This window comes from Channa argus, chromosome 15 (genome assembly GCF_033026475.1).
Source record: "Channa argus isolate prfri chromosome 15, Channa argus male v1.0, whole genome shotgun sequence".
NCBI classification, from domain to species: domain Eukaryota; kingdom Metazoa; phylum Chordata; class Actinopteri; order Anabantiformes; family Channidae; genus Channa; species Channa argus.
Window position 1 is genome coordinate 10,361,317 of NC_090211.1, and position 25,202 is coordinate 10,386,518.

At 39.2% G+C, this 25,202-nt stretch overlaps 1 protein-coding gene across 1 annotated transcript in view; it reads right to left on the minus strand.

Annotated features, from left to right (window-relative positions):
* Positions 1-23,830, minus strand: part of hs3st4 (heparan sulfate (glucosamine) 3-O-sulfotransferase 4) — a 77,698-nt gene extending 53,868 nt beyond the window's left edge. The window contains exon 1 of the mRNA XM_067478363.1: positions 22,301-23,830. Coding sequence (XP_067334464.1) covers positions 22,301-22,896 — 596 coding nt within the window. The 5' untranslated portion in view covers positions 22,897-23,830. The remainder of the gene's footprint in view (positions 1-22,300) is intronic.
* Positions 23,831-25,202: the final 1,372 nt, after the last annotated feature.

The following is a 25,202-nucleotide window of genomic DNA, read 5'->3' on the forward strand; positions in this document are numbered from 1 at the left end:
ATTGTAGAATAATTACTTTAAATCCATATTAGCCCCTCCTGCAATCTCAGCCACATAAACAAAATTAGTTAGGTGACATTCAGAGCTCTATGGGGTAGTACTAGAGTAAGTGATTTATTGACTACATATTGACCAGTCCCAGGAAAATGAATAAATGATTGTACAGAGATGTGTGGCATTGCACTACAAGTGTAGCAGTAAGAAGAAACCAAGAAGAAGTTTGTGAAGGGTTAAGTGCATCCCTCCCCTGGCTCTGCCCTACCAGCGTTACTGTTAACAGTGAGCGAGCAGACTGGCCTCTATCAGGAGGGAAGCAGGGAGTATAACCACAGACAGGTATCACTACAGCCAGGATGAATGAGGACAAGAGTGAAGGTGGATATTAACATATCCTCTCATTTCCATATTAACAGTGTGCATGCAAATGTGTGCAAGCACTTACCTCAATTAAACTACAGTTGTATTCCAAGGTCACTGCTACATTAACTCAAATGTTTTAAAAAGTTAAATGAATCCATTTTTCAAAGCACAATATACACATATAAATGTAAAGATGTTATTTTATCAGAAACATTAGGGAGGTAAGTGTTTTATGTGAGTGTGAGGGTATTGTTGTGTTTTATTATTATTTTCTCTGGCTTTCTTCTTTTGCTCTTAGCAGATATCAATTTACTTGTGTGGCAGATATCAATGCAAAGAGAAAGGGCTTAAAAACATTTAAAGAAAATCCAAAAGGATGAAGAGGTGATTAAATATGAGTTTATGTCTGTACAGACAAAGTGTCGTATTATCGTTTGATATATATTGGTTAAAATAACACTGCTGCAGTATTAGTGTCACAGAAAAGGTTTGTCCTCCTCCCTGTTTTGAATGGCGCAGTCTGACAGATGGGGAGCACCGAGCCAGGCGTAGGTTACCATACGCTAAGGCAGGATGGTAATTCCCATATCTGTACAGAGGCACACTGCTTACATAATACTCTAAAGGGAGTTGTGAACCACATATTGTATGCTGCTTAATATCATACACTCCACAATTTCCGCATTACTGGACACGCAAACAGCTCACTTTAATCTGTGACTCATACAGTATATAAATAAAGCAGGAGTGTTCCCATTAGAAGGGGCAGGATGTGTTATTCCAACTTTTTAACGTGTCGTGACTGTTGGTACCGCACTCAGAAGTGAACTGTGCAGTTTTTGGCACACTGTAGTGTCAATGTTTAACCGAGAATGGCGTGATGTACTAAAATAAACATTCAGTCAGGGCAGCCTGACGGATGTCATGCTGCAGGGATTTATTTATTTTTTTCCTGTAAACACGTGGGGTTTTGTCCAATAAAGTGAGCATCTAAGCACTTTGGCGTGTCCTCACATGAAAAACAAAGAGGCCTCTAAAGGGAATCAAACATGTGCCTCTGAAGAGATCACATGTTGACGTCCGAAAAGCACATGTATTTTGGCATGGATCACATTGTCCACAAACACAAAAGAAAATGGTCAAATGTGCCTTTTTTCTAAAGTGCATTAGACGTTCTCATTAGACTGTAATGCTTACAGGAACATGTATGTGATAGTCCTCTGATAATCCCCACAGAGCACCACTGAGATGAGGTGGAAATTGTTTGCAGCAAACATGTTCTGCCAAAAAACTGGGGAAACAGCATGATGCTTTTGAGTCTCCAGTGGAACATTCAGAAGACTTTGTTACATTAAACCCATTCCTTGAAATATGTGCATTGCCTTATCAGAACTGGACACAGTGTGCAAATCAGTTTTGAACAAACCCATTATCTAAATAAATACAGGTGCCATTGTTTTAGTTGTTCTTGCTGACTAAATTGGATTTTGTAGACTATTTGTGCTTTATATTTGTTTTAATGGTGCACAATGCAGGACTCATGCCTGAGAGTTTACATGAAGTGTGTATTTTTTATTACCTAGATTGTACTGTATATACAGTATTTTGAACATATACTGTACAGCTTAAAGATAGAGAAAATGCCACTGTAGATAATAGTAATAGTAACAGTAAGTATGCAAATTCGCCTTACAACAAATTTTATTTGTTTCACATATTTAGTAAAAATGCACTTTTGCCAACATTTTGCTACCACTGGCTGTCAGTTTGAGGAATGGCTTGTCGTAGTCATGTCCATGGGCAGCGTGAATTGAGTTGCACAGCTGGAGTTATGTTAAACGTAAGGCGAAGTGACAGAAATGCTAATCAAGCATCAAAACTGACACTGAATTCCCATCGATGCACATCAGACCTTCAATGATTTATTAGTCAAAGTGAAAGCATGTGTCACTGTGCTGAGTGGCTCATGGATAAACACAGCTCTCGCCAAGGTGCGCCACTTTGCACCTCCCCCCTCTGTTTCCCCTGAAGCATGAACCGCACTCTCCACGAGGGCTGCTGATAGCACAGTTGAAGAGTAACTTTCAAAACAGGTAAGCCACACGCAGCATATATCTAACCAAGTCACTTAGGCTGTACTGAAGGGCTATTATAAGAGCAGAAGGTAGAAGGGTGTGTGTGTCCCTACTTCAAATGGATTCTTCTGCTGAGTAAGCCCTCTGCTCTCCTGCTGCCTGACTTCCAATCCCTCCCTGTCCCCAGATCAGAGAAAGGACGAAGAGCTGCAGCAGACCCCAATTAGCTGCCCGTCATTCACAATCCTTCATTTGCCTCCTCAATCACTGCTCACCACTGCATCAATTTTAGTCTGGATATGCCAGTCATAGCCTTTGGGAACTGGAGGTGGAGAGGTTAAACGCTCCACAGAGCAACTCAGTTTTGGCATACGAACCAAGGGGATGAAGCATAAAAGAGAGCAAGCTCTGCTTTTTCCTATACTGGATATTATTTGCATCATGGACAGAGGAAGAAAGTTGTATGTCTCTACTTTGGTGTTGCCAATTAAATCTGAATTTCTTTGTGAGTGGATTCCTGGAACAGGGCCTGGTTTGATGGATAAACAATGCTCCAGTGCATAATTTAGTTGAGCATGGAAGTGAAAACACAAGATCCATTCACTCTCACTCTCCCAGCTGTATTCTTAGCATCCACTTAAGTTGACTGCAGAGTTGTAATGAGATGATTGTAATTGAACAACTGAAAATCTGATAATTAGATATTGTTTTTGTCACTTGAATCATTGCAACATGAGCTACTAATACTGAAACCTAAATATATAACATAATGTGAGTTTCTCACTATAGAATAAATCATATCACACACACTTATAAATATTGAAATAGATACTTTTTGCATAATTCATACATCTTAACATCTGAGAGAACGCTGCCTCCAAGACAGTTCATTGGCCGCCTTGCAAATCGAGACAAAGCCACAGCTGCCAAGTTTTGCAGCTACACTGGGCTTGTTCCTTTTTAATAGCAAGGGGAGAAAAAAAATTAGATGGCTAATGATGATTATATAGTTGAACAGACTAACATGTTTGGTTTTCAACGAAACCTAAACATGAATCATCACAGTGGACTTTCCATATAGAAAATACTGTCCTTTTGCCAGCAAACACGCACTCACACGTGCGCAGATGTTCTCTAAGGATCCTATTTGCAATAAATTCCTTTCGGTAATGTTGATGGTGTTTGTGACTATTACCACAAATCCTTTGTTCAGGTATTCAATTCATGCTTTATCCTTGATTACTTCAGCTTTTTTTCTAAAATGATAAAATAAAATTTCTCAAAATAAAATGTATCATAATTATGCACAATAAAATCTCACCTATCGTGTTGTAGCTTATGTTTATGCTTTCTTTCCCTTTTCGATTGCGTTCCAGACTGATTGTTTTTCTGTTAAACATGGTTCATTCATTCCTCTGTTACAGCATGGACAGTATGAGTTGGTGTTGCATGAAACCAGCCTGAGGCAATTTATGATTTTATATGAAAAGCAAAGGGGAGGATGCTGTGGGAGATAACCATTACATAAAAAATATAGGCAACTGTATAAGCACTGAAGTGTTTTTCTTTAGTGTTTTTTTATTTATGTTTTTTTATTATTATTATTTATAGAGTTGCAGGCTATTGTACAAAGTGTAAGCCCCGACAGAAACCTTGCCAAGAGGTTTAAATAACCAATGTATCTATCACTGGAATATGCAACCTTTCTTGCACTTGTACATTCAGACCTTAATCTCAGAGATTCAACATTTTTTTTTAATGTAAAATGAATTTCTACCTACAGAAAGATGTTAGCTTGTACTGTACTAGAACTTCATCCTAACAAAAGTTTGTGGCCAAATATGAATCATCTAGATGTACGTTTGTGAAAATGCGAGCATCTTGTGTCATTAAGCCAATTCTCATTTAGTTGTCTGGTGGCCCATTTTCCATAAGTTCACTCATTTCAAAATGCAGCAGGACACAAAGTTTTTGTATAATGATTTAAACACAGATTGCATCTGTGCTGCACACAAAGAGGCACCAGTGGAATATATTTGGCGTTGTTTAAAGTATAATCTCAAAAGACACACAGGGGTTTGGATGACACATTTGCACTTGAATAAAACAAACAAAAAAAAGGTTCTTGCTGGGTACCGTTGATTGTACAGGGCCAAATCTAGATAAACACATGCTGACAACAATAATAATTCTTCTGTCTGACCACATCCGTGTCATTGGATGATGAAATGAAATCTGATATGTATGTGCAGAGAGCAAGCTGCTGCTGCACAGGCAAATCTCTGGTTCTGTACCGCTCGCTGACAGTGACTCATTTCGCCCTTTGTTCCATCTCCAACAGGTTCATCACAAACCAAAGTGGCAAAAAGCTACAAACAGTATGAACAAATTTACCATCATGTTAGTTGATGTGTCTCATCCTAAACATCAAACACTTGGTATTGTGTATGCATTTGTTCAAAAACAACAAGTAATTTGCCGACTGAGTTAACCCTACACGGTTTTATGAATCTTCCCCAAATCCAGGTGAGGCCCTCTGAGGATTCCTAATGGAATGCAAATGTAAGAATCCGACAGGGAATAGTACCTTTAATTAATTTGGACATGGCACACACATTTTGAGCTTCGGATTGAGGTGTAAACCGATGAATGACTGGTGGTATAGCTCCTCTATGTAATAAAGATGTCCCCAAAGTACTCCTAAACAGCTCCAATATGCAAGCGAGAAAGTTTGCAATGTGCCCTGATTTATTTGCTCTTATTAATGGGGCGGTGTTGAAGGAAGTGGTCTGTGGCTGCCAGCACAAGATCTGACCTCTGAGAGTGCATTAAATCAAGGCATTAGGGAATGCAGTAATAAAGAGGCCAGCTAAGGCACTGAACCTGTTCCAAAACAAACCACAACACTAACACAGAGGAGGCTGAAATCACACCCAGTGGTTTCTCTCATACAAAGGTAGTCAATAAGGAAGTCCACCATCAATAGTGGACTTTCATATTGGCAATAGTAATCTTTCAAGCTGGTTTTGATAGAAAATGTAATGCTTTTTTTGCATATGGGATGATTTTCATCTAAAGTTTTTTAGGCTTTCCACGGAATCCATGCATTTTTCATCTAAAAATGCACATTATGTTCACCTGAGACTATGTATATGTTTAGTCGTTTTACTGGGCTACATCGATTCTGAATCTATCAAACTTACAGCATTTTAAAACCAATTTCACTCTTTTCTGATCTCCTGAGCTCCAACCGCTTTACACTCGATGTATCAGAGAAAATCAGAGGCAAAAACAAATTAATAATTGTATCATACTGAATTTTATAAGGGTTTCACATTGTATGATGAAGCAAACATGTATGAACTTAAGTACAAGGATGAAAAGGGTAATTAATCAAAGCATAACATGTAGTATCCCAGTATCCCAGTCTCTCATGGCCACAAAAATATAAACCCGGCTGACATACACTAACATTTCTTTATACAAACCTGAGGGAAAAACAGACGAGAATGTATATTTCTCTCCACTTACCCCTCGTCAAATGTTGTTAGGTGATGTTGCAGCTTTAGTTTTTTTTTTTCTCACAGCATCTTCCTTAGAGATATTTAAATGAAGCAGTTGGCAAATGGTGTTGTTTATGTCCGTTTTACCCATTACTGCATGACCTGCTCCTTTCCGGATGTCTTAGAAGCAATCTGTGGAATACGCTTACCCAACATTTGTCATGTAGATAAAAACACAATCCATGTTGGCAGGAACAAATCCACGTCTGGATGACAACGGATGAAACGCTGGAGTGAATCACACATGTACAAATATAATTCAACCGCAGAGTTGAAGAGAGTTGTAAAAAAAATTTTTATCCTAAAACCTCAAACTGGAACAGTACAGTACAAAAAAGTACAAGCACTTCTAAGTTAACTCTGTTTACAACCTGTCAAGGAAGCCAGTCACTGAGACAACAACAAACAAAAGCAAAGTGCTTTTGCTCCAAAAGAAAAAGAAAATAATAATATAAAAAAAACCTGTAAGTTTGATAGTTTTAATGAGTTTCAGGTAAACTTTGAAGTGCACTTTGTTAACCCACTTTCCAGGTGGAAAGATTTGTGGACATTGTGGAAAACAGAAAAACATTTATTGACCAACAGCATATTCTTTATGCATAAATAGCACTCGAGTTTCTGTTTAGACCAGCTTATAAAATCCTGAACTGTTCCTTTAGTGGCTTATTCTCAAATGCGGTAACATAAGCAAAAGAAATGTTATTTTTCCTTTTTCTGCCTCAACACTACAACATGTTGCATGTGACGTTCAGTTCATTAGTTTTGTTGTTAGGCACAGTTAAGCTTTGAAAAAATGTGAACAGCATGATTCTGATACTCCTACATTGACATGATGCTATTCAGGCATATAAAGTTTACCATGTTCAAAATCTTGGTTTAACATGTTCTTATCTCATTTATGCTTTTAAATCGCACTAAACATGAAAGTAAAGTTGAAGCTTATGGGAATGTTTTTAGTTTTTGTATTTGATCACAAACCAAAGTACTGGCCATAGAAAGCTTTATCTGATGATGGCACAGCCATGTCAAGTGAGCAGCTCAAGACAGCGGACACCATATATAGAAACCTCACTTGTTACAAAAGTAAAACAGTTGCCTGTTCAGACACTGAACATGGAGCAGTGCCACTGTGAACAGCAGCTTATCTGTCTCAAACAGTTTGCTTGTTAAATCTGTTGAACAAACAGAGGCAGAAATTTCTGATGTAAAATGACAATAATCCCAGACAACTAGAGAAGAGAACTCTTCACGGTACCTTAAAAATGTCTTAAATTTCATGATAATCGACATACACACATTTAACAGATCACCACAGATCTTCACAATTTTTTATTTATTTATTTTGTCCTTTTGGATTATCCCGTGGGTTCAGGGTCTCCACAGCGGATCATTTTCCGCATGCTTATTTGACTCAGTTTTTATACCCGATGCCCTTCCTGACGCAACTCTCCCCAATTTCTACAGGGCTCGGACCGGCCCTGCAAAGCTGGGGATAAGAACGGGCTGTTAGGGGTTCAGTGTCTTGCCCAGAGACACTTCGACATATAGCCGGGATCAGGGATCGAACCGCTGACCCTATGGTCTGTGGACGACTGCCTTACCAACTGAGCTACTTAATTTTGTCACATGCCAATATTAGTGTGCACAAACACACACTCAAACACATACACACTCACTTACTCAGGAACCATCTGCTTAAACTTTTCTTCTCACACAGTGAATAGTCATTGTGGCCAAGGCCGTGCGTCACCTCAGTAACTGTACTTCCCTAGAGCTGTCGCTATACGCAAACAGCCCTCCACAGACGCAGCCCACACATAACCAAACAGTCTCTTGACTCCTACTCACATGTACTTGATCTGTCTGTCAACTCACAATGTTTGCACAATCCTTTACTTTGTTATTCACTCACACACTTTTCCAGCGTTTTATTATGCACATTTAGAAATGGTTAATATATTATAGTTTTTAGTCTTTATTAAATTCTTTTTTTGGGGGGGGGGGGGGCAAAGTTACAAAGTTACATCACCCTTCTGTTTGCTCTAACTTTGTGCACCTTGATGAAACATTTCTGTGTCTTACTCTTAACAGCTAAAGCAAAGTTTACATATATAGAAAATGAATCCATCAATAAAGATGAAATCACATTTGTATAAGACAATGAAATCCATCTTTGACCTGATGGTGGAGCACTGGGTCATGACTAAATGCAGTCTGAAGTACTTCACTGCCCAGTCCCAAACTGCATGTGAACTTCTGCTTTGAGAAATTATATGGTCCGTCTTGCAGGATGTCTTGCATGATAATCCAAACACCGATAATTTAAAAGGCTGTAGAAAAGGATTAAGCTTTGTATAATTTTTATAGGGATTCAGAAACTGAATTTGAGGGATAGATGCCGAAAAAAAAATTACTTGTTTTTGCTGGACAGAAAATCAATATAGATTACAAACCTATTAATCTACAAACGCACAAAATATAAGATTTTTGATGTTAATTATTATTCTATTTACAATATTACATGACTATATATCAAATGCAAGGTCTTCTGATGTGGTGCCAAACAAAGACTTCTTTAAATGCATACACGCCTCATTTCTCTTCATAATTTTTCCATATTATGAACACCTGGGTTCATGTAGACAAGAGAACAGCAGATTTGTCACTTCTGTTTCAGTAGTGCTTCTTGTCCTTCTAGTCAGGATATTCTTACACAATTTACAGTAGTTGGATAGTTTTCCTCTCTTACATGCTCACAGCTCTAAGTCCTGACATTCGTTTTTGTAATTGTGTCAAAAACAATGGGAGGCTGGATGATTACATTAATTTTCACAGCACGATTTCTCTGGCAACTTTCAAAAATTGACCGAATGTGCTCTGGACACTGTCGTGCTTTTGAAATTTGGACATTTCTTAAAAAAAGAAAAGGAAACAAAAAGCAATGAAGTCACGAAAAAAAAAAGAGCCGTGTCTGACTCTGTGGGTTAGCACTTATCCAGGGCAGGGGGCACAGCCTCGGTGATGTCAAAGTATCTGTGCAGCCCAGTTTCTTATTATAAGTCAGAATAATGTGCCACAGCACCTCAGCAAACATTCTTCTGTGTGAGCCCACGAATGACAAGCCTTTCGAAAATTAAAAGCACTATATAGTTGCTGATATTTTTCAGGCTACATTTAGGAAGAAATATAACACTAAATTATGTTTTTAAAAGGCAGCAAAGGCAGTAATTAGAGCACTGTAGATAGATTTGGAGGTAGATGAGTGTTTAAGGCTGTATTTCTCAATCCAAGCCCCATGGATTTAAAGGCCTGCTGGTTTTCACTCTGAACATGTAATCAGGAAGTGGTTTACACCTGGGACGCCAGGTGAAGGCAATTACCTGCAATCAACTAGCTGCCAGGAAAGGAAGAAGCGGCGCTCTGGTTCCTCAAGCCCAGAGTTGCATTTATTGTTTTCCAAAACAGCACATAGTTTCACAATAAAAGTACTGAACATCCTTATAGGTGCTTTAGAATAACACATTTTCATATTTTAAGTGCTTTTGAGAGCCCTAAAGCATACTACGGATATTTGTCAATGTTTAAAGTGAGGACAGCATGCATCTCTCCTTTAGGCATGCGGCATGAGGAGCATGAAATACAGTAGCGTAAAGAAACATATGCACATTACAGGCAAGGCAAATGACAGTATGTATTATTAAACTCAAGGTGTGAAATTCTTTCCTCTGGCACTGTGCCGTTGCTTAACTAATTATCATGGCACATTAATTTTCTAAACCCTGAAGCCTTTGTTGAGTTTACCCAAAGTGCAAAGTGTACGTGTTTATTCTTGTAAAAATGAGGTGCATTACAAAACAAATTTGAGAAAAAGCAATTCGCTCTGAGCCGAGACAACACAGAGCAAGCAGCTGCTGCCTGAACTGCTTCATTTATATTCTACAGATTGTATCAGAAATTAGGAAAATGTTAATTGGAAACAATGTGTTAAGAGATAGATATGGTTTGACATGTAGCCAACATAATAATATTAAGAATGAATTCGTTTTCACAATGTGCTAATGGTGAAACAGAATGCCATCCTCGATCCACAATAATACATAATAGATGAAAGAGATAGCAGCGAAGGCAAAACATTTACTTAGACAAATAAGCTGGAGTGCCTTTCGGCTGAAGCACTGAAATCAAAAGACACTGTTTCCCTGCATCCAACAGTGGACATGTTGACAAAGCCCTCATTTATTCCATATTCCCAGCCTGGCAAGCACAGCCCCAGTGTGATGCTGATTAGAAGGCTTGTACGTAATAGACTCGAGAGCCCCATTTCACCACAAACCTATATTCATTTAGTTCTGCAGATTTATACATCCAGCTATCTAGGCATGAAAATTCAGCATGACATGAGAATGTATTGTGCCCTTTTGGAAAGAGGGTTAATCTCTCTTTCTTTCTTGAAGAAACCTCAATCTTACAGTTACCAGCATGTCTCGTATGATGCAGCGGCTGAAGCAATAAATTGAATTAAATAAACCCATTAGTTACAGCAGCTACCTTCTCACCTCGGCCGAGATACACTTTCATGGCATGTTGGTCCTTTGTAAAGACCAGAGGACACAGCTTAAGACTGTGATGACAGAGTGACCTTGAGTCAAAAGACAGAAAGCATGTCATTGTTCGTTAATCAAATCAATTAGGACAGTGTATTTTCTGCAGCGCATGGGCCCAGTGTGTTCTGCAGGTGTTTAAAAGTGAATGTATGCTCATTCAAAAATCAATTCATACTTAGGATTCTGCCTCCTCCTGTCTTGTAGACATAAAACAAACCAGAGGTCGATTAGAGTAGAAAGCGACTACAGGGAGATTCACCCTGTGCGTACTTAAAATGCATGGAATGAATAACCAAGTGCAGTTCACATACCTTCTGAAAAACAGCCAGAAGTCAAGAATCCTAATCCAGCAGCCTGAACGCAGACTGCTGCAGTTTTATTTCTGACTGACAAATAATCGAAAAAAACAAACAAAAAAACATCCAGAATTAAACACAAAGTTTTATCTATATTTCAGATACGAGCTTAGGAAAAAAAAAGCACCATTTCACTGAAAGTCCTGATTTACTCATTCATGCAGATTTTGCTTTGCCTTATTCACTGCAGACAAACATTACAGGCAAACCAAGGTTCAAAAACAGTCCAAAGACATGAATCAATAGATGTCAATAAACACAAACAATGGGAGTTTCCAAAGGTAGCAATCAATAATATGTTGCCAATTTTGGGAATGTTGCTGTGATAACTGCTCAATGTTTTGGCGTAGACATTTCAAATAATTCCACTTCTTGTGAAACACACTAAATATCCAGTAGTTGTCACATAAATTATACCAAACCAAACAAGCAGGCGGGAACTACAGATATCAAGACGTCCTCATAACATTCTGTGTGTAGGATTCAAACATTTCTTTGATAACTCCTAGTGATAATGGCAAAACAGGTAGGGGTGAGGGTTAAGGTGGATTTATTTGGTGCACTCATACAAAGCAGCAAGGTCTCTAGTGTCACTGTTCACATACTTACGTGCATATTTTGTGCGTATTTGGAGGATTATTTCATTTATAGGGGGCAGATAAGGGCATAACCTCGAGTTTGTAAAACCTAGTGTATGTTTTCTGTTCTTATCAGCAAGATTCAAACTAAGTTGTGCAACAATTGGTAGTGTAGTTTGTCCCCTTCCATAAAGTAATAACTATGACATTTTTCTAAATCCCTCCAGTAATGGGACTCCTTTCTTGACTTTTTAGGGCAAGTTTTGAGCTTTTTCTCAGAATCTTTGTGAATACGGCCGTATCTCTGTGAGGCAGCGTTAGGGAAGTCGGAGGAAATGTCTATGATTTTAGTCTGATGCAGAGATCATTAGATGCCACCAGTCAAGTTAAAAATTGCATTTCATGTTTGTGTTTCTGGCAACATGCACCACTAACTCCACCTTTGTCCATCTAATTGTGTAAATGAAGTATATATTGGAAAATACTAATTTATACTTTGGGTCACTTAACAAATACAGCAGTGACTGAGGTTGTATACTTTGTTGTGTAAGTTACTTTGGTAAACATGTTTTTTGAATGTTGTTTTGCAACAGCAAATGAAAATAGGCCAAGGAGGTCCAGAGTAAAGTCGTACCCATTAGCCCTGGGGCAGCAATTACACTGAATTATGAGCACTATTTCCACTAAAATTCTTAGTTTTTCCCTTCTCTTTTTATGAAGCAGTATTGATTGCTAATTTCAATTTGTGCGGCTGTGTAGTGCATTACTCATTAAAAGCCCTGCGAGGGAGGCGTTGGCCTTATGTTTAAAGCAGGTGACAACCTTATTAAAAAAACAGAAGACAAAAACTCTCTCCTAAACCTCTAATTCCAATAATCCAAATTATCCAAGAGAAACAATCACATACTTAATACAGCAATTATCAATTAGCATAATCCCTAAAAAGCTTCCTTTTGCAATTCACTGGCTTACTCCAACTCTCAGGGGAGTTTGGCAAATATCACAGCTTGTGTCAATGACTTCCAACATACCCAATGTACCCAGAGTGCTGGTGGCAGAGACGCCAGCAATATGTTTAAGCACAGAGTTATGAAATAAGGATCTCTCCTCTTCGAAGTTCCAGTCAATCCATCTTAAGCGTACCTCTACTCTACTGTATGTAAGACGTGTGTTAAGTTGTGTTTACGCATCTAAAACTCAGTTCATACATTGTTTCACACTGTGCTAAAATTATTCTAAACGAATACCCCATGGTGATCTGAGGAAAAGAAAGAGCTTGAATAAGTAAACAACATAAAGTGATGAGAAACTTCAAAGGCGATGGGACAATCACAGCAAATAAGATCCTGGAAGCCAATGAATGTGTTTGTCTTTGTTTGTGACAGTGACTCAGGGGTGTAAACAGAGGAATTAGCTCACGCCTCCAGAGTCTCAACACATCACACAGGCATAATTGAATTAAGTCTGTCAGGTTGTTGCTGAACTGTTATGCGGAGCACGAGACACATGTGGCTCCAAAGTTTACCGCTATAATTGTTCGTAACTTTTTGCTTTCATCAGCTTTTTGAAAAAAATGTAATTGTTGGAAAATGACAAGCCTGGAAAACAGCTGAAAAATTCAATTGGGTTTAACAGCCAACGTTAGATGGTAATTTCTGTGGTTGGACATAATAGTTAGCAACAGTTTTTTTAAAGACACACTTGATGTAAGAAAGGCAATATGCTGCATATTGCTGCATACATCTACAGCATAATGCTTGCGTGTGTATGCTTCTTATACCAGAGGGAACTGCCAACATTTCCATTCTCACCATCTCCCACCATAACACACTACAGAAGCACATATCAGCTCATGGACATACATTTGAAACATACTCCCAGTAGTCCTTGTATCTTGGCTCCATGACCATTCCTGTCAGGGTTTTCTCTTTGACTGAACAAATGCATCAGCTGGTGTCATGAGACCACGTCCCTCGCAGCCAATAAGGAGCACAGGCAGCGCAAGTGCTCCGGGAGATGTGGAAAGGAAAATTGGAATCTTGACAAGTATGATTGACATGTGCATTTGTCCCAAGGTAGTCTTATTTGCTGAGATTCAAAGACGTCTGTAAACCAGCATTCTGCTGAACAGAATCATTGTTCCTCCAGCAGCACATCACAGCAATTCTGTTCCATGCAAATAATCTTTCAGGAAAGAAGAATTCCTTTGAGTATAAAATGACTTTAGCATATACTTTATTTTGGGTCCAAAATAAATTATTTAACAGATGAAGCTATGTCTCTCATTTTGAGACAATCTGTCCACGTCGTGGAACAAAAACACAGGCCTAAGTCTTCCATTCTATTACAGAAAAGACGGAGGAGAAGGCTGCTCTGAATTTTATCTTTTGATGGACACAAAAATAAAGTGGATATGAGCCCTGACGTGAACCATAACCCACGGCCACTTCATAGCGATGGAAGGGGGAAAAAGACGGTGAATTAAATTCTAACTATAAGCAAAATAGACTTCCACTTGAAAGCATTGGAGTGTAGCTACAGCAGGGCAAGAGAAAGAGATGAACGCGTGCGCGTGTGTGTCAGCGTGTGAGACAGATAGAAAGAAATAGAGAGAGGAGGAGGAACGCACATGAATTCTGAGCAGGACCAAAGGCAGGATGAAATTGGCTATACCCATTAACTGCTCAAGTTTTTTTCTCCATATGCAAAAAGGATGGAGCGGTATTACTTCTTCCATAATTCTCATGTTACAATAGAGATCACTAGAGAAAGATCAAACCAATCTGTAATCCTGGAATGGAATGAAAAAAGGAGCCCCTATTCAGTCAAACTAAAACACCTGTGAAGGGAACAAAAAAGTGAAAGCTAATTCAGCATTGTGCTTTGTATGTGTTGATCCAGCGTATTAGAATATTTGCTGTGGAAAATATGAAACCTGCAGAAATGTATGGTCATTGTGGTACTAATTAGTTGGGATGACACGATACAGTCTTCTCATTTCTTTTGCTGGTTGAAGTTCAAATCTACAGAATACTAATCTGTTCAGTGTAAGTTATAATTTGTAGGCTTAACATATTTGTTAATATAAATACTTAAGCATAATATATACATAAGTGAAAGTCAGATAATAAAAGTATAGAAATGAGACAGACTGTGGAATATTGAGAAGTCAAACCCCCCCCTCGAATATACATACAGATAATGACCAGTTTTTTCTTTATTAGTTTACAATTAAAACCAAAAAGGGCAAAAGAGTGCAGTAGGAATGAGTGTTCTTTGTTTATAGCCCAACATTAGGTTTTTATATCTGGCAATTGTATTTAATCTTTAAAAATCATGAAAGTGGTGTTCATCTGTGAAGATGATCTTGCTGCACAACAGGTGTAATTATCAAACACTTTTTTGTCATCAAGCTTGTTTTCCGCAAAATGTCCAAATGCAAGTGGAAAAATTGAATTTACTTTTTGTCGAGGGGACCAATGGGGTACAGACGTCTGGGTTGGCCCACAAAAAACCCACATCATCCCTATGGCACTCTATTGTTAAAAATATTAGAACTTGGGGGTGGGGGAGGGCATATCTGAATATCATCCTGCACAACCAGGTTTAATGTTTTAAGAATTTTGAGATGGCAGTTTAGAATCTTTTTACCTTGTGGCAGCCAGATCTGTGAGCGTTGACTTTGACCTCTGAGCAAAGAAGATCAAAAATGTGTTTATTGTATTCAGGAACCTGAACAAATTTCAATGACGATATAAATACATAAACTCATACAGTACCAACCATTCACAAAGTAAATACAATTAATGATCCATGTAACTGGAAAGAGTCATGTTTAACTTCTTATAGATGATTAATAGGAATTATATGAAGTGGTACAGCACTCACTGGTACTCAACTATTAAACTTGGCTAAATGTGTAATAATCAGGATTTACTCACGGAGAAGATGAGTTCATCACATTGTGATTCAAGAGGATGGACAGGAACGTCAATAAATACAATGATTTGTGTGGTTCTGTGTCCAAACAGGAGAAAATCTCTGTCCTTTCTGGCTGTGGGATATAATGGCTGCTATTCCTGTGCTATGGTGCGTCTGAAGAGATGCTCAAACAAGAAGTGAACATGATTGGTCCTGTGGTAACTGGAACCTCACAGAGCATTGATGCTGGGGAGTTTTATCAAGTGTAAAGAGGGTGGGCTACAAGAAAAACCGGACTGAAAAGGTCCACAGGGGTATGCTGCTAATTAAAAAGTTTAATTCCACAACTGCAGCACTGGCATTGGAGCACTCAGAGATGCATCCTTGTGAGTCTTGGCGCCGTCTTATCAGGCGTAGGCAGATTCTGCCATGTTGGGAGGTGTGGGACAGGGAGGCACTGCAGCACCACACAGGCCCAGCTGGAAGGGATGGCATCCTGCCTACTCGGGTATCTGGCCCTCCTTGCTCTTTCCCATCTCCCCAAAGAGTGGAGTCACAGGCTCCCAGTCAGGTGGCAAGAGTCAGGGGCTAAGCTGCCTGTGGAGCAGCTGAGAGAGGGAAAGCAGGGCTAAACAAGGGATAAACATTGGATTTAGACTTTCGGCTGCTGGGCTCGGCAGTGGATCCATGTCTCCATTACTACCCTCCTGTCAACGGGTCCTGTCTCACGACCAGAGGTTGTGGGTACACTAAAGCCTGTGCCGAAGTACAAAATGTTCCTTCAGTGTCCCACAGTGGCTGAATAACAAATGATACACTGACAATGGCTCCATGAATATGATTTCGTATTTCAAAAAAGTTACAATGTAGTGCAAAGAAAGGATTTGTATCTTTGATAAGGTCAGAAGAGAAGTGAATAGGTTTGGTTAAGGCTTGGTTGTGGCTGTTAGGATCTAATAATTAGACCATATTACAACTTCCAAAAAAAAAAAAAAAAAAGATGTTGAAATGGTGAGACTCATTTTGTGAAATCCTTTTAAAAAGCCACATTTCTTGAGGCACCAAGAGAAGACAATTGCAAAAAGCCAGAAAAAGTAAAATAGTTACAGAGTATGCTGAAATAAAAACAATGTCTGCCAGGAATAATCACCATGTAGCTGGGAGTTATCACAGGCTCATTTCTCAGCACAGCAACATAGCCCTGAAAGCGTAAGAGCATCGCCCCAAAGATTTATAGGTATATCTCCTCAGCCTTTATTGCATAGAGGGTTAAAGTGTCATTTTAATAACACAGAGATATTAAAGCTTGCAAACCTCAGTAAAACAGTGGTTCTAGATCACAGTTAGCTGATTTGTCTTATGTTTAAACAGAGGAGAGAGGATATACAGGAAAAGGTATCCTGTATCTGTGATCATGCCACATGGTCACCTGAGCTCTAAATGTCTCTTATAGTTAACATCCTCTCAGTTTCAGGATTTTGTCCAGTCATGCAACCACTTCAATCTAAACTTCTTTAGAATATCACCTGCTGTTGCTTCATCCTTTTCTCCTTAAAATACGCTTTTAATTTAATGCTGCCAAGTCCCGGCTGAGCTATGAGTTTGATAAATGATGTATTCACCTCATAAACAGGTGAGCTGGGCAATAAATCCTTTTACACTGGGTCAAATCCAAAGAGTCGGTGGTGAAACTCAGCATTACAGAAGGTGGCAGCTGTAGAGTGTTTGCAGTGGGCTGACAGAAAGATAAGTTATTCAGGGGAGCTGCCTGTAGTTTCGGGTGCAGGAACTCAACTCCTGTTATATAGGAAGAAATGTTTTCTTCATACTCTACCTAAGTGTGCTGTCTGTTTTTCTGGCTCCAGTTACTTGACATTTATTTTTTAAAGTACATATAAAGGAAATTATCTTGTTAAGGCTGATAATAAAATACTTTTTTTTAAAAAAATAAGTGAAATGTATTTATTTTGTCTTGGCAAATTATTGTGCACAAGTAGCAGGGAGTGTGTTCTTTTGTGTCTTATGATTGAAAATATACTGAGTAGCTGCATGGTAAATCAGATAACACACAAACCCGTCAGGGGATTTCCATTAACACTAATATTCAGTATAATGCCCCCTCCCAAACAAGTCGGGGGTGTCTCCACTATGTCTTTGTTTCTGCTGCATTATGTTCTTTAGATGAGATTCCGGCCACTCTGTACACAGCAGAGATGGATCATTTCGTGAAGTGGATGTCTTAAGGTAGGTCCTGTACATTACAAGCGATCATAGTACAAGAAGGCTGTGTTGAAGACACACAAGTACACCATAAGCAGAAGGGCACAGAGGCAGAATTATCTGAAAGTTTAAGATTTGTGCTCCACAGCTATATTGATTTTAGAGGAATTTCACATATTCGGTCCGGATCTGTAGTTCTGTGTCAAAGCGGCTGTACCTCTGACTTCTGAAACAAATTTTCAGTGGGTATCAGCTCAGCCCTGAACCCTGGCAGATACAGATAGCGGATGGTGTCATCACTTAAAAGGTTTTGCTCAAAATGACAAAGCAGTTTCAGGACAAGTTAATGCTTCAACATTTGAGATTACATATTAATGATATAATTCAATTTTACATAGCATATTCTTCATAAAATATATATCTATACAGAATTCTTTCAATGTGAAAATAGACATTGTGCTTCTTATGAATAGACTGGTATAAGTGCTGTCGCTTTGCTAACTATTCAATTCCCACATCACTGTGGAGGAGAATCCATTGAGCCTCAATAGATGAGAAACCTCATGCCTCCTGCTGCATTATTTGATCTGGTCACACATGCTTCTCAACTGGAATTAATCTAAAATGGACAATCTGACATATTTCAAAATGGTGTTATTTTCAACAGTGTGATAGGCTGATACTGCCCCTGTTAATCTTGAAGTTAACCATTTTGTAAAAGTGTTCAGAAAAACAATTTCTTAGTCTAACTGATCGTTTTTACGTTATCTACCTGTCTCAAATAATAATTGTTTTTATTACATGCTGAAGTTTTTCAGACAGCAGTTCAACATTTTCATGATTTAGATTCTTGCCCTTGTGGTCGCTCCTTTCAGAGCCTATTTGTTAACACTAATGTAAACACCATTTGTTTGGCATTTTGCAGAAAATGCCAAAAATACCAAGAAGTCAACCTCACTAATAAGCCCTCATTAGGCTTAAGCTTGTGTGAACACTGATGCTGCTGAGAGTGCTCATCCACAACAGGCATAAATCTTCATGTATGACTGATAATCAATGACATTCTTTAGCACGATTTATGAGGCCCATTATCTTTCTGCCCAATTGGCAGTGAGCTGGAGTAACAGTTGCCATATTGGTCATCGTGCATCAAATGTTTCTTATTCCAGAATGGGTGTTTGCACCAGGTTGAGGAATGCTCAAGAGGAGAGATATGTAAAATCCTTGTGGTGGTGGCTCATCCTCTTTACTCAGAAATAGAGGCAACATTAGAAGCGCCAGTTGGCTGATGAAAGTCCTCTGTGTACGGTAATGATGGTACTACATTGCTAATTGCTTGTTCAAGTAAGCCCAAAACACACTGGAGAAACTGTCCAAGAGTGCTAAAAACAGGAACGTTGCACCAGTCACCAATCTGGGCCTGTCTTCGGAGGCTCGTTCCAGGACCCACACCAAACTTGTAATTCTGATGTGAACCTTAGATGTGTGCACAATTTGTGCGAAAAAATAAATAAATAAATAAATAAATACATTTAAATGTCCGTTTGGTAGATTATATTCTTATATAAAAATATTAAAATAAAATTATGCCGGTTTTAAAGCATAATTATCATCATTTCCACTAAAGCAGTAAAGTGAAAAAAAAATTAATTAAGGAATATAAAGATTTGCATTACATAATTTTTAATGTTAACAGAACGTCTGAACAGCACAATCACATCAGCACAACTTGCTTTGACTGGCACACATGTTGTAGTTTGAGCATAATTTTCATTTTAAACCCACCCCAGTATAGTTATTTTATCTGTTTCAGACATCAAAAAGTATGATTTAGTGCTCAGTCTGTGCATCCTCTCCCACAACAACAACAACAACACAGAGATTCAAACCTTTGAGAAAATCAAAGGCCAGTTACTCCTTTTTATGTTTTTTCTCAAAACCCTGATAAAGTCTAGTGCAGAATTAGTCCTTTAAATAACAAGCTTTACCTTGCAATAACTGACAGGTTACTGCCTACGTTAACTTCAGTAAGAGCCTCACAGTTGCTTTTCCCAATAACACAGTTGTTGTGCAATCTGGGGTAGGCTGGGGTGGGCTGGGATGGGCTGGGGTGGGCTGGGGTGTTCTGGGGTGGGCAGTTGCCCTCCTGCCATAAAAGAGCACACATTTCCTTTTTCTCCTCCACTGTCCCTGACATTTAACTGTGTCAGACATTTGCCAAGATAATGACAACATCCTTGAAGGAGCTGATTCTTTATGACAAGTACCAACAAAGCACATCCACTGAAAGCAAAGTGCTGCAAGCCGAGCAGTTTACAGTACAACATTCTCTCAATTCATCATTTTATTCCCTTGTCCAAGTGGGCTAACCTTGTGACCTACACTATACCACACGCTGCACCGCAGTGGTGAGCCTGAATGCATTCACTGTATGTTCTCACTTCTTTACAGCAAGATCTTTAATTCACAGCACAACTGGAATTTCTCTCATCCTGTTGTCTTTCCCAGAGCATCACACATAGTAACAGAAAACTAATCTTCCAAAACAAACAGCAACTTAAATACGAATGCACAACCCTGCATCTTTGTAAAGATCACTGAACCTGAAAATGTGCAGGTTAAAATGTAAAGTATAGTTTAATGTATGTGTCCAGGTAACTGTAATAACACCCTGTCATCAGTGACATTGCCACTGCATGTGTATTTGAATACATGTTCACACTCACGTTATGCTTTTGTATTAAATTCACACTTTGTCGGATCCATCAAAAGGTGGAGCGGCTGTTACTAAGACAGACCCAAGCTTATGAATTCTATGAGATTACTGGTCTTATTCAACTACACCAGCATCAAATGGTTGCAAACATCTGTATCTGATCATAATTTCACTTTCATTAAGTGCACATTAGCCAGAGCATCACAGACAGAGAAAAGAGTGATCCAGTATAATGTATCATTTAGAAACAAACAAACAAATAAACGTGGTCTGAATCTGTTTGCGGTACCTGTCACTTGTAATTCACATTTAATCATGAAACAGGCTGAAATCTCATGTTTGCGCATCATTCAGCTGGAGCAAATATGTTACATGCATCTTTAAATCTTTGCTGAATGCACAATTCTTAGGTAAACACCAAGTGCATGACAATGTCAGATATGAAATTAAGGCTCCTTTAGGGATTTGTTTTGTTCGGGGGTCCCAAAACACACTAGCACACTTATTATTATTTATGTAAGCATGTCATCCTCCTGTCTAATGAGCCTTTCTCCGTAAACATAATGAAACAGCTTGCATTAACACAGGCTAAATGAAGAGCTGAGAGCTCCCATGTCTGTGTAGCAAGATGAAAGCAGATGCTTTGCAACCCAAGTGCTGGCAACCCAGAGCCAGTTCTAGGGAGAACCAGACAGAACTTTCAGTCATCATCATTATGATCAGCTCATCAACTCCATAAGAAAATCTTGAATTTCCCTGGTTAATTATGTGAGAACAACTGAGCCAAGAACACGTGACCATGAATGAACCCTCAAATTGATTTTTTGTTTCTCCCTCCTATAAACACAGAGATAATAAACTCGGGCTAATAAACATAGACTCAAAGTGAATGTCAACCATCACACACGAAAGGTGGTGCAGTTAAGTAGAGGAGGGTAACTGCTGGTAAGAAAGTTTGTTTGAAAAGCAGAAGAAAAATGAACTGCTGCATAAGATAAATATAGCATTCTAGAAATAAACTTAAATCCTAAAGAAGTGTTGAAAGTATTGAAAAGTGTTTTTCTTCTATTATTACCTGCGAATATGTTTAATTAAACCTAAAACAGAGAAACTGAATAATAAGCCAATTTCTGTCAGAAGGTATCAATAGGGCAGCATAGTAAATACCTACTCTTATTCAACATAAACACCTTAAATATTCTCTTACAGTATACGTTTTATATTTCGCCAATCAAAATACAACCCCCCCAAAATATTTTTTTTACATAAGTAAAAAGGTATTTTTTGCTTATAGACTACTAAGAATCAGATATTTAAAAGCAGAAAACACATCTAAATTAGCGATTATCCTCCTCTGTGTATAAAAATTGTGTAACCTTGTTAAATGTCTGTGCTTCGACTTCCTGAGAGAACATATTGTGTTATATAACAGACAGACCTGGTACAGCCTTTTCTTTAGTGGGAGAAACTGTACTCTTCAACACAAACCATAGGATCCAGAACAAATGAGAAAGAAAAAACCATTCAACTACCATGTATTTTTGAAAGTTTAAGCTCAAGTAAAAAGAGTTTAAATATACAAACCGTCTTGATTGTGTAGGAGAATAGTCATAAGTTTGCACTGTTAAAGGACAGTTTGTCAGTCATGTGTGTATTTGCTGCTATAATCGCTTTTTTATGTTCAATCAAAACTACATTGACTTGAAAAGTTTGCATGAAAACACAGCAATGCATTTACCTTTGACAACCTGGAGGGACCAAACCTGTTCACCGTGACACTGTGATAATATGTCACACAAGTTATTTTCCACACGTCACACGCGTTAATTGGTATAACAGATGATAAACAGAACGCACACGTGGTTCCAGTCCTGATATAATGGCTTAACACCGAAGCGTTAACTCACCTGTACCAGTCCAGCCCCTTCTCGTAGTTCCGGTCAAAGAAGTGTGGCTCATTTCCAACAGCTCTGACGTCCGGATGCACCCTGAGAGCCTCCAGCAGGGCTCGGGTCCCCCCTTTCTTCACCCCGATGATGATGGCTTGGGGGAGTCGCTTCTCTCCGTAATCCGAGGTGCAGTTCACCCTGAGTTCGCTGTCCGTGGTGCTGAATTCCTGGTGCTCCTTCTCCAGCGCGGTGGTGTGATACGCCGCCGCCGATTTAGTTGGAGACGCCTGCGTCCTGATCCACTCCACAGTCCTTTGTTCGGCCTCAGCATGATCCTTTACGGTGGAGACCGCGGTGGTTCCGTCGGCCTCCGTGAATTCGGCAAAGCCCTGGGAGGCGGAATAAAGTTTTTCCCTCAATGTCACAAAAGTTGTCTCCTCCGTCACCAGCCTCCCTTGATACACGTAGTTCTCTTGCAGGGGGAACTGCAGCGAGTTGTAGCAGCTCATCAAGCTGTAAAACAAGTAGGTGACCGAGAGGGAGAGGGTGAACATGAATAAGATTTTCCGGGGCACTTTAGAGGTGAAAACCGAAGTGCTGGACCAAAATGCCATCTCTGATAGCAGCGATCCTTTCAAAGAAGTGGCCAGACATGTTTCCACCCCGAGTCTTGCATGGACAAAATCAACAGCAATAATCAGTCACTATCAGCACTGCTCCAGCTAAAAAGGCGTGAAGCTGGACCAAACCAACCTAATCCAACCAAATCGCATTTTATATGGATGTCGAGGAAATATATCGTTAACATTCCGGGAGAATATTCTTGAGTATCGATTTCTTATTCCAAAGCTGACAGACAATGTCACAATTTATTGGACTGAACTTGCAGATTTGAGAGGCTGGAGATCATCTGGCGTCCTTCCAAATGAGCAGCCTGGCTGGAACTGGACAAAATATGGTGATGGAAATCGTGGCATTTTATGAAAAAAAGGAGGAGAAAATAAAAAAAAACCAAAACAAATAAAAAAACCAAAAAGAAAATTAAGTGTTTAAAGTGAGCTGCTCCTCGTCAGCCGCTCAGCCCGAAGTCCAGTCCAGTCTGCTATGCAAGAGTGGACCCACATCCTTCCAGGCAAGCTACACATCCATTGATTCTTTCCAACTGAAGACGAATGAGCGCACAATCCTCTGCGCTTCTCTCTGTTTACTTTGTGTGTGAAAACTCGGCAGCCTTTGCATAAAAAGCATCCACTCTTCCCACTGCCAACCAGGCTGCTGCTCGCCGTCCTTGCGCCTTCTCACATTGGTAGGATCCTACGATGTGCGCATTGGCTGGGTGAGCTCATCTGAAGTGAAGCACTGTGGAGCCACACAACACAACTAGTGCGTGCGTACACCCACATTTTTTCCTTCTTCTTCTAACCGTGCACGAGAAGGATAATAAACGTTAGATTTCCTAATCTGAGATGGCTGTGTGGAAAGCGGTTTCTCCTCATTCCTGTGATGCCTGATGGGAATCATTGGTGTGAGATGTGCAACCTTATTACGCTGTGAAATGTTCCATACTGTCTAAAGTTCTCCGTTCTCTATAAAACTCCATCTCAAAGGTTATTTTGATAGACATTATATTCCACACAAAGCTCATGTCTGCACCCTGCTGGTTTTCTGTGGAGCATTACATAAGTTAATTTCCCCCCAAAAAGACAGGAAATAACTTTATACTGATACATAAAAGCCTGTTATACGAATTGAACGGGATAGTGAGCAATAGTAGGCTATGTTTGAAATTGTAATAATAAGTTGTGGTGATGGCCAGTTTCCTTAAAGACAGCACATGCAAAAACAATGCTGTGTTCTGCATTATGCTGAGGATGGAGATGGTGTTTAAGCGTATTATACACTGAATCTATTATACATGAGTGCAGACTATAATTACTGATAAGCATATTCACTAGACCTTAACTTGTTCACTTTGTTGCCACAATATGAGGATTTGAAATTGCATGCCACTGAAATGTCTCCCTGCATTAGAGAATCTCATTCATCATACACCTCCAAAACACCAGGAGAGCCAGCGTCAAACTAAGTACCAGGTCACGAATAATGCGCAATGTCAGCCACTGCAATATTTAAAGTTCTGGGTTGAAAATATTGAAAATATGCCACACAACCAATTTAGTCTTTTCTAAGTGTTTGTAGCAGGAATGTGTTGACACAAAGTAATATATACAGAGTGTTGTGGTGCCACTGAAGGACAACACTATACACTAACAGGGTTTTGTGGGTGTTTCACATTCAGCCAGTACATCCCATCCAAATAAGAAGATCTATGTTGTTCAATAGGAGAGAGAAAAAAAATGTTTTTTTCTTTTCTCATTGCTGACTTTCCTTGCATAAAAATGTTTTTAATCTAAAACAAATATGCACATATGCACACACATTTAAACGTCTAATTAATGACATAAGTAGTATCCAGCCATACAGAGACTTTGGTGAAAATTTGACCCAAAACAGTTTTTGTTCCTGCATTGATTGTTTTGTAAAAATAAAATGTCAGTACTGATTTTTAGTCCAACTTTACATCTCAGTCAATTTGAAATGCCATGTCATTGGCAAAGTTGACCTGTGTCTAAGCAATGCAGGTGATTGGGTGAGGGGGAGGAAAGCGTGGACAAGTGTTTGGAGCACAATGGTTACTGTGAGTTTGGCAGTCAAGAGAGCGTAGGAGAGCTCAATTGGTTTGTTGAAATTGTTGTATTCGTAAATTGCCACTTGGAGAGGCAGAGAGTTCTCTTATACGATCTGCCTCCTTTGTAAATTCCCACTGTTATCAGACTTCCTGCCTGTCTAAGAGTCACTCTGTCAGAGATTTCTGGGCATGCTCAGACTGCTGTGAAGACGGCTGATGCTACTCTGTACA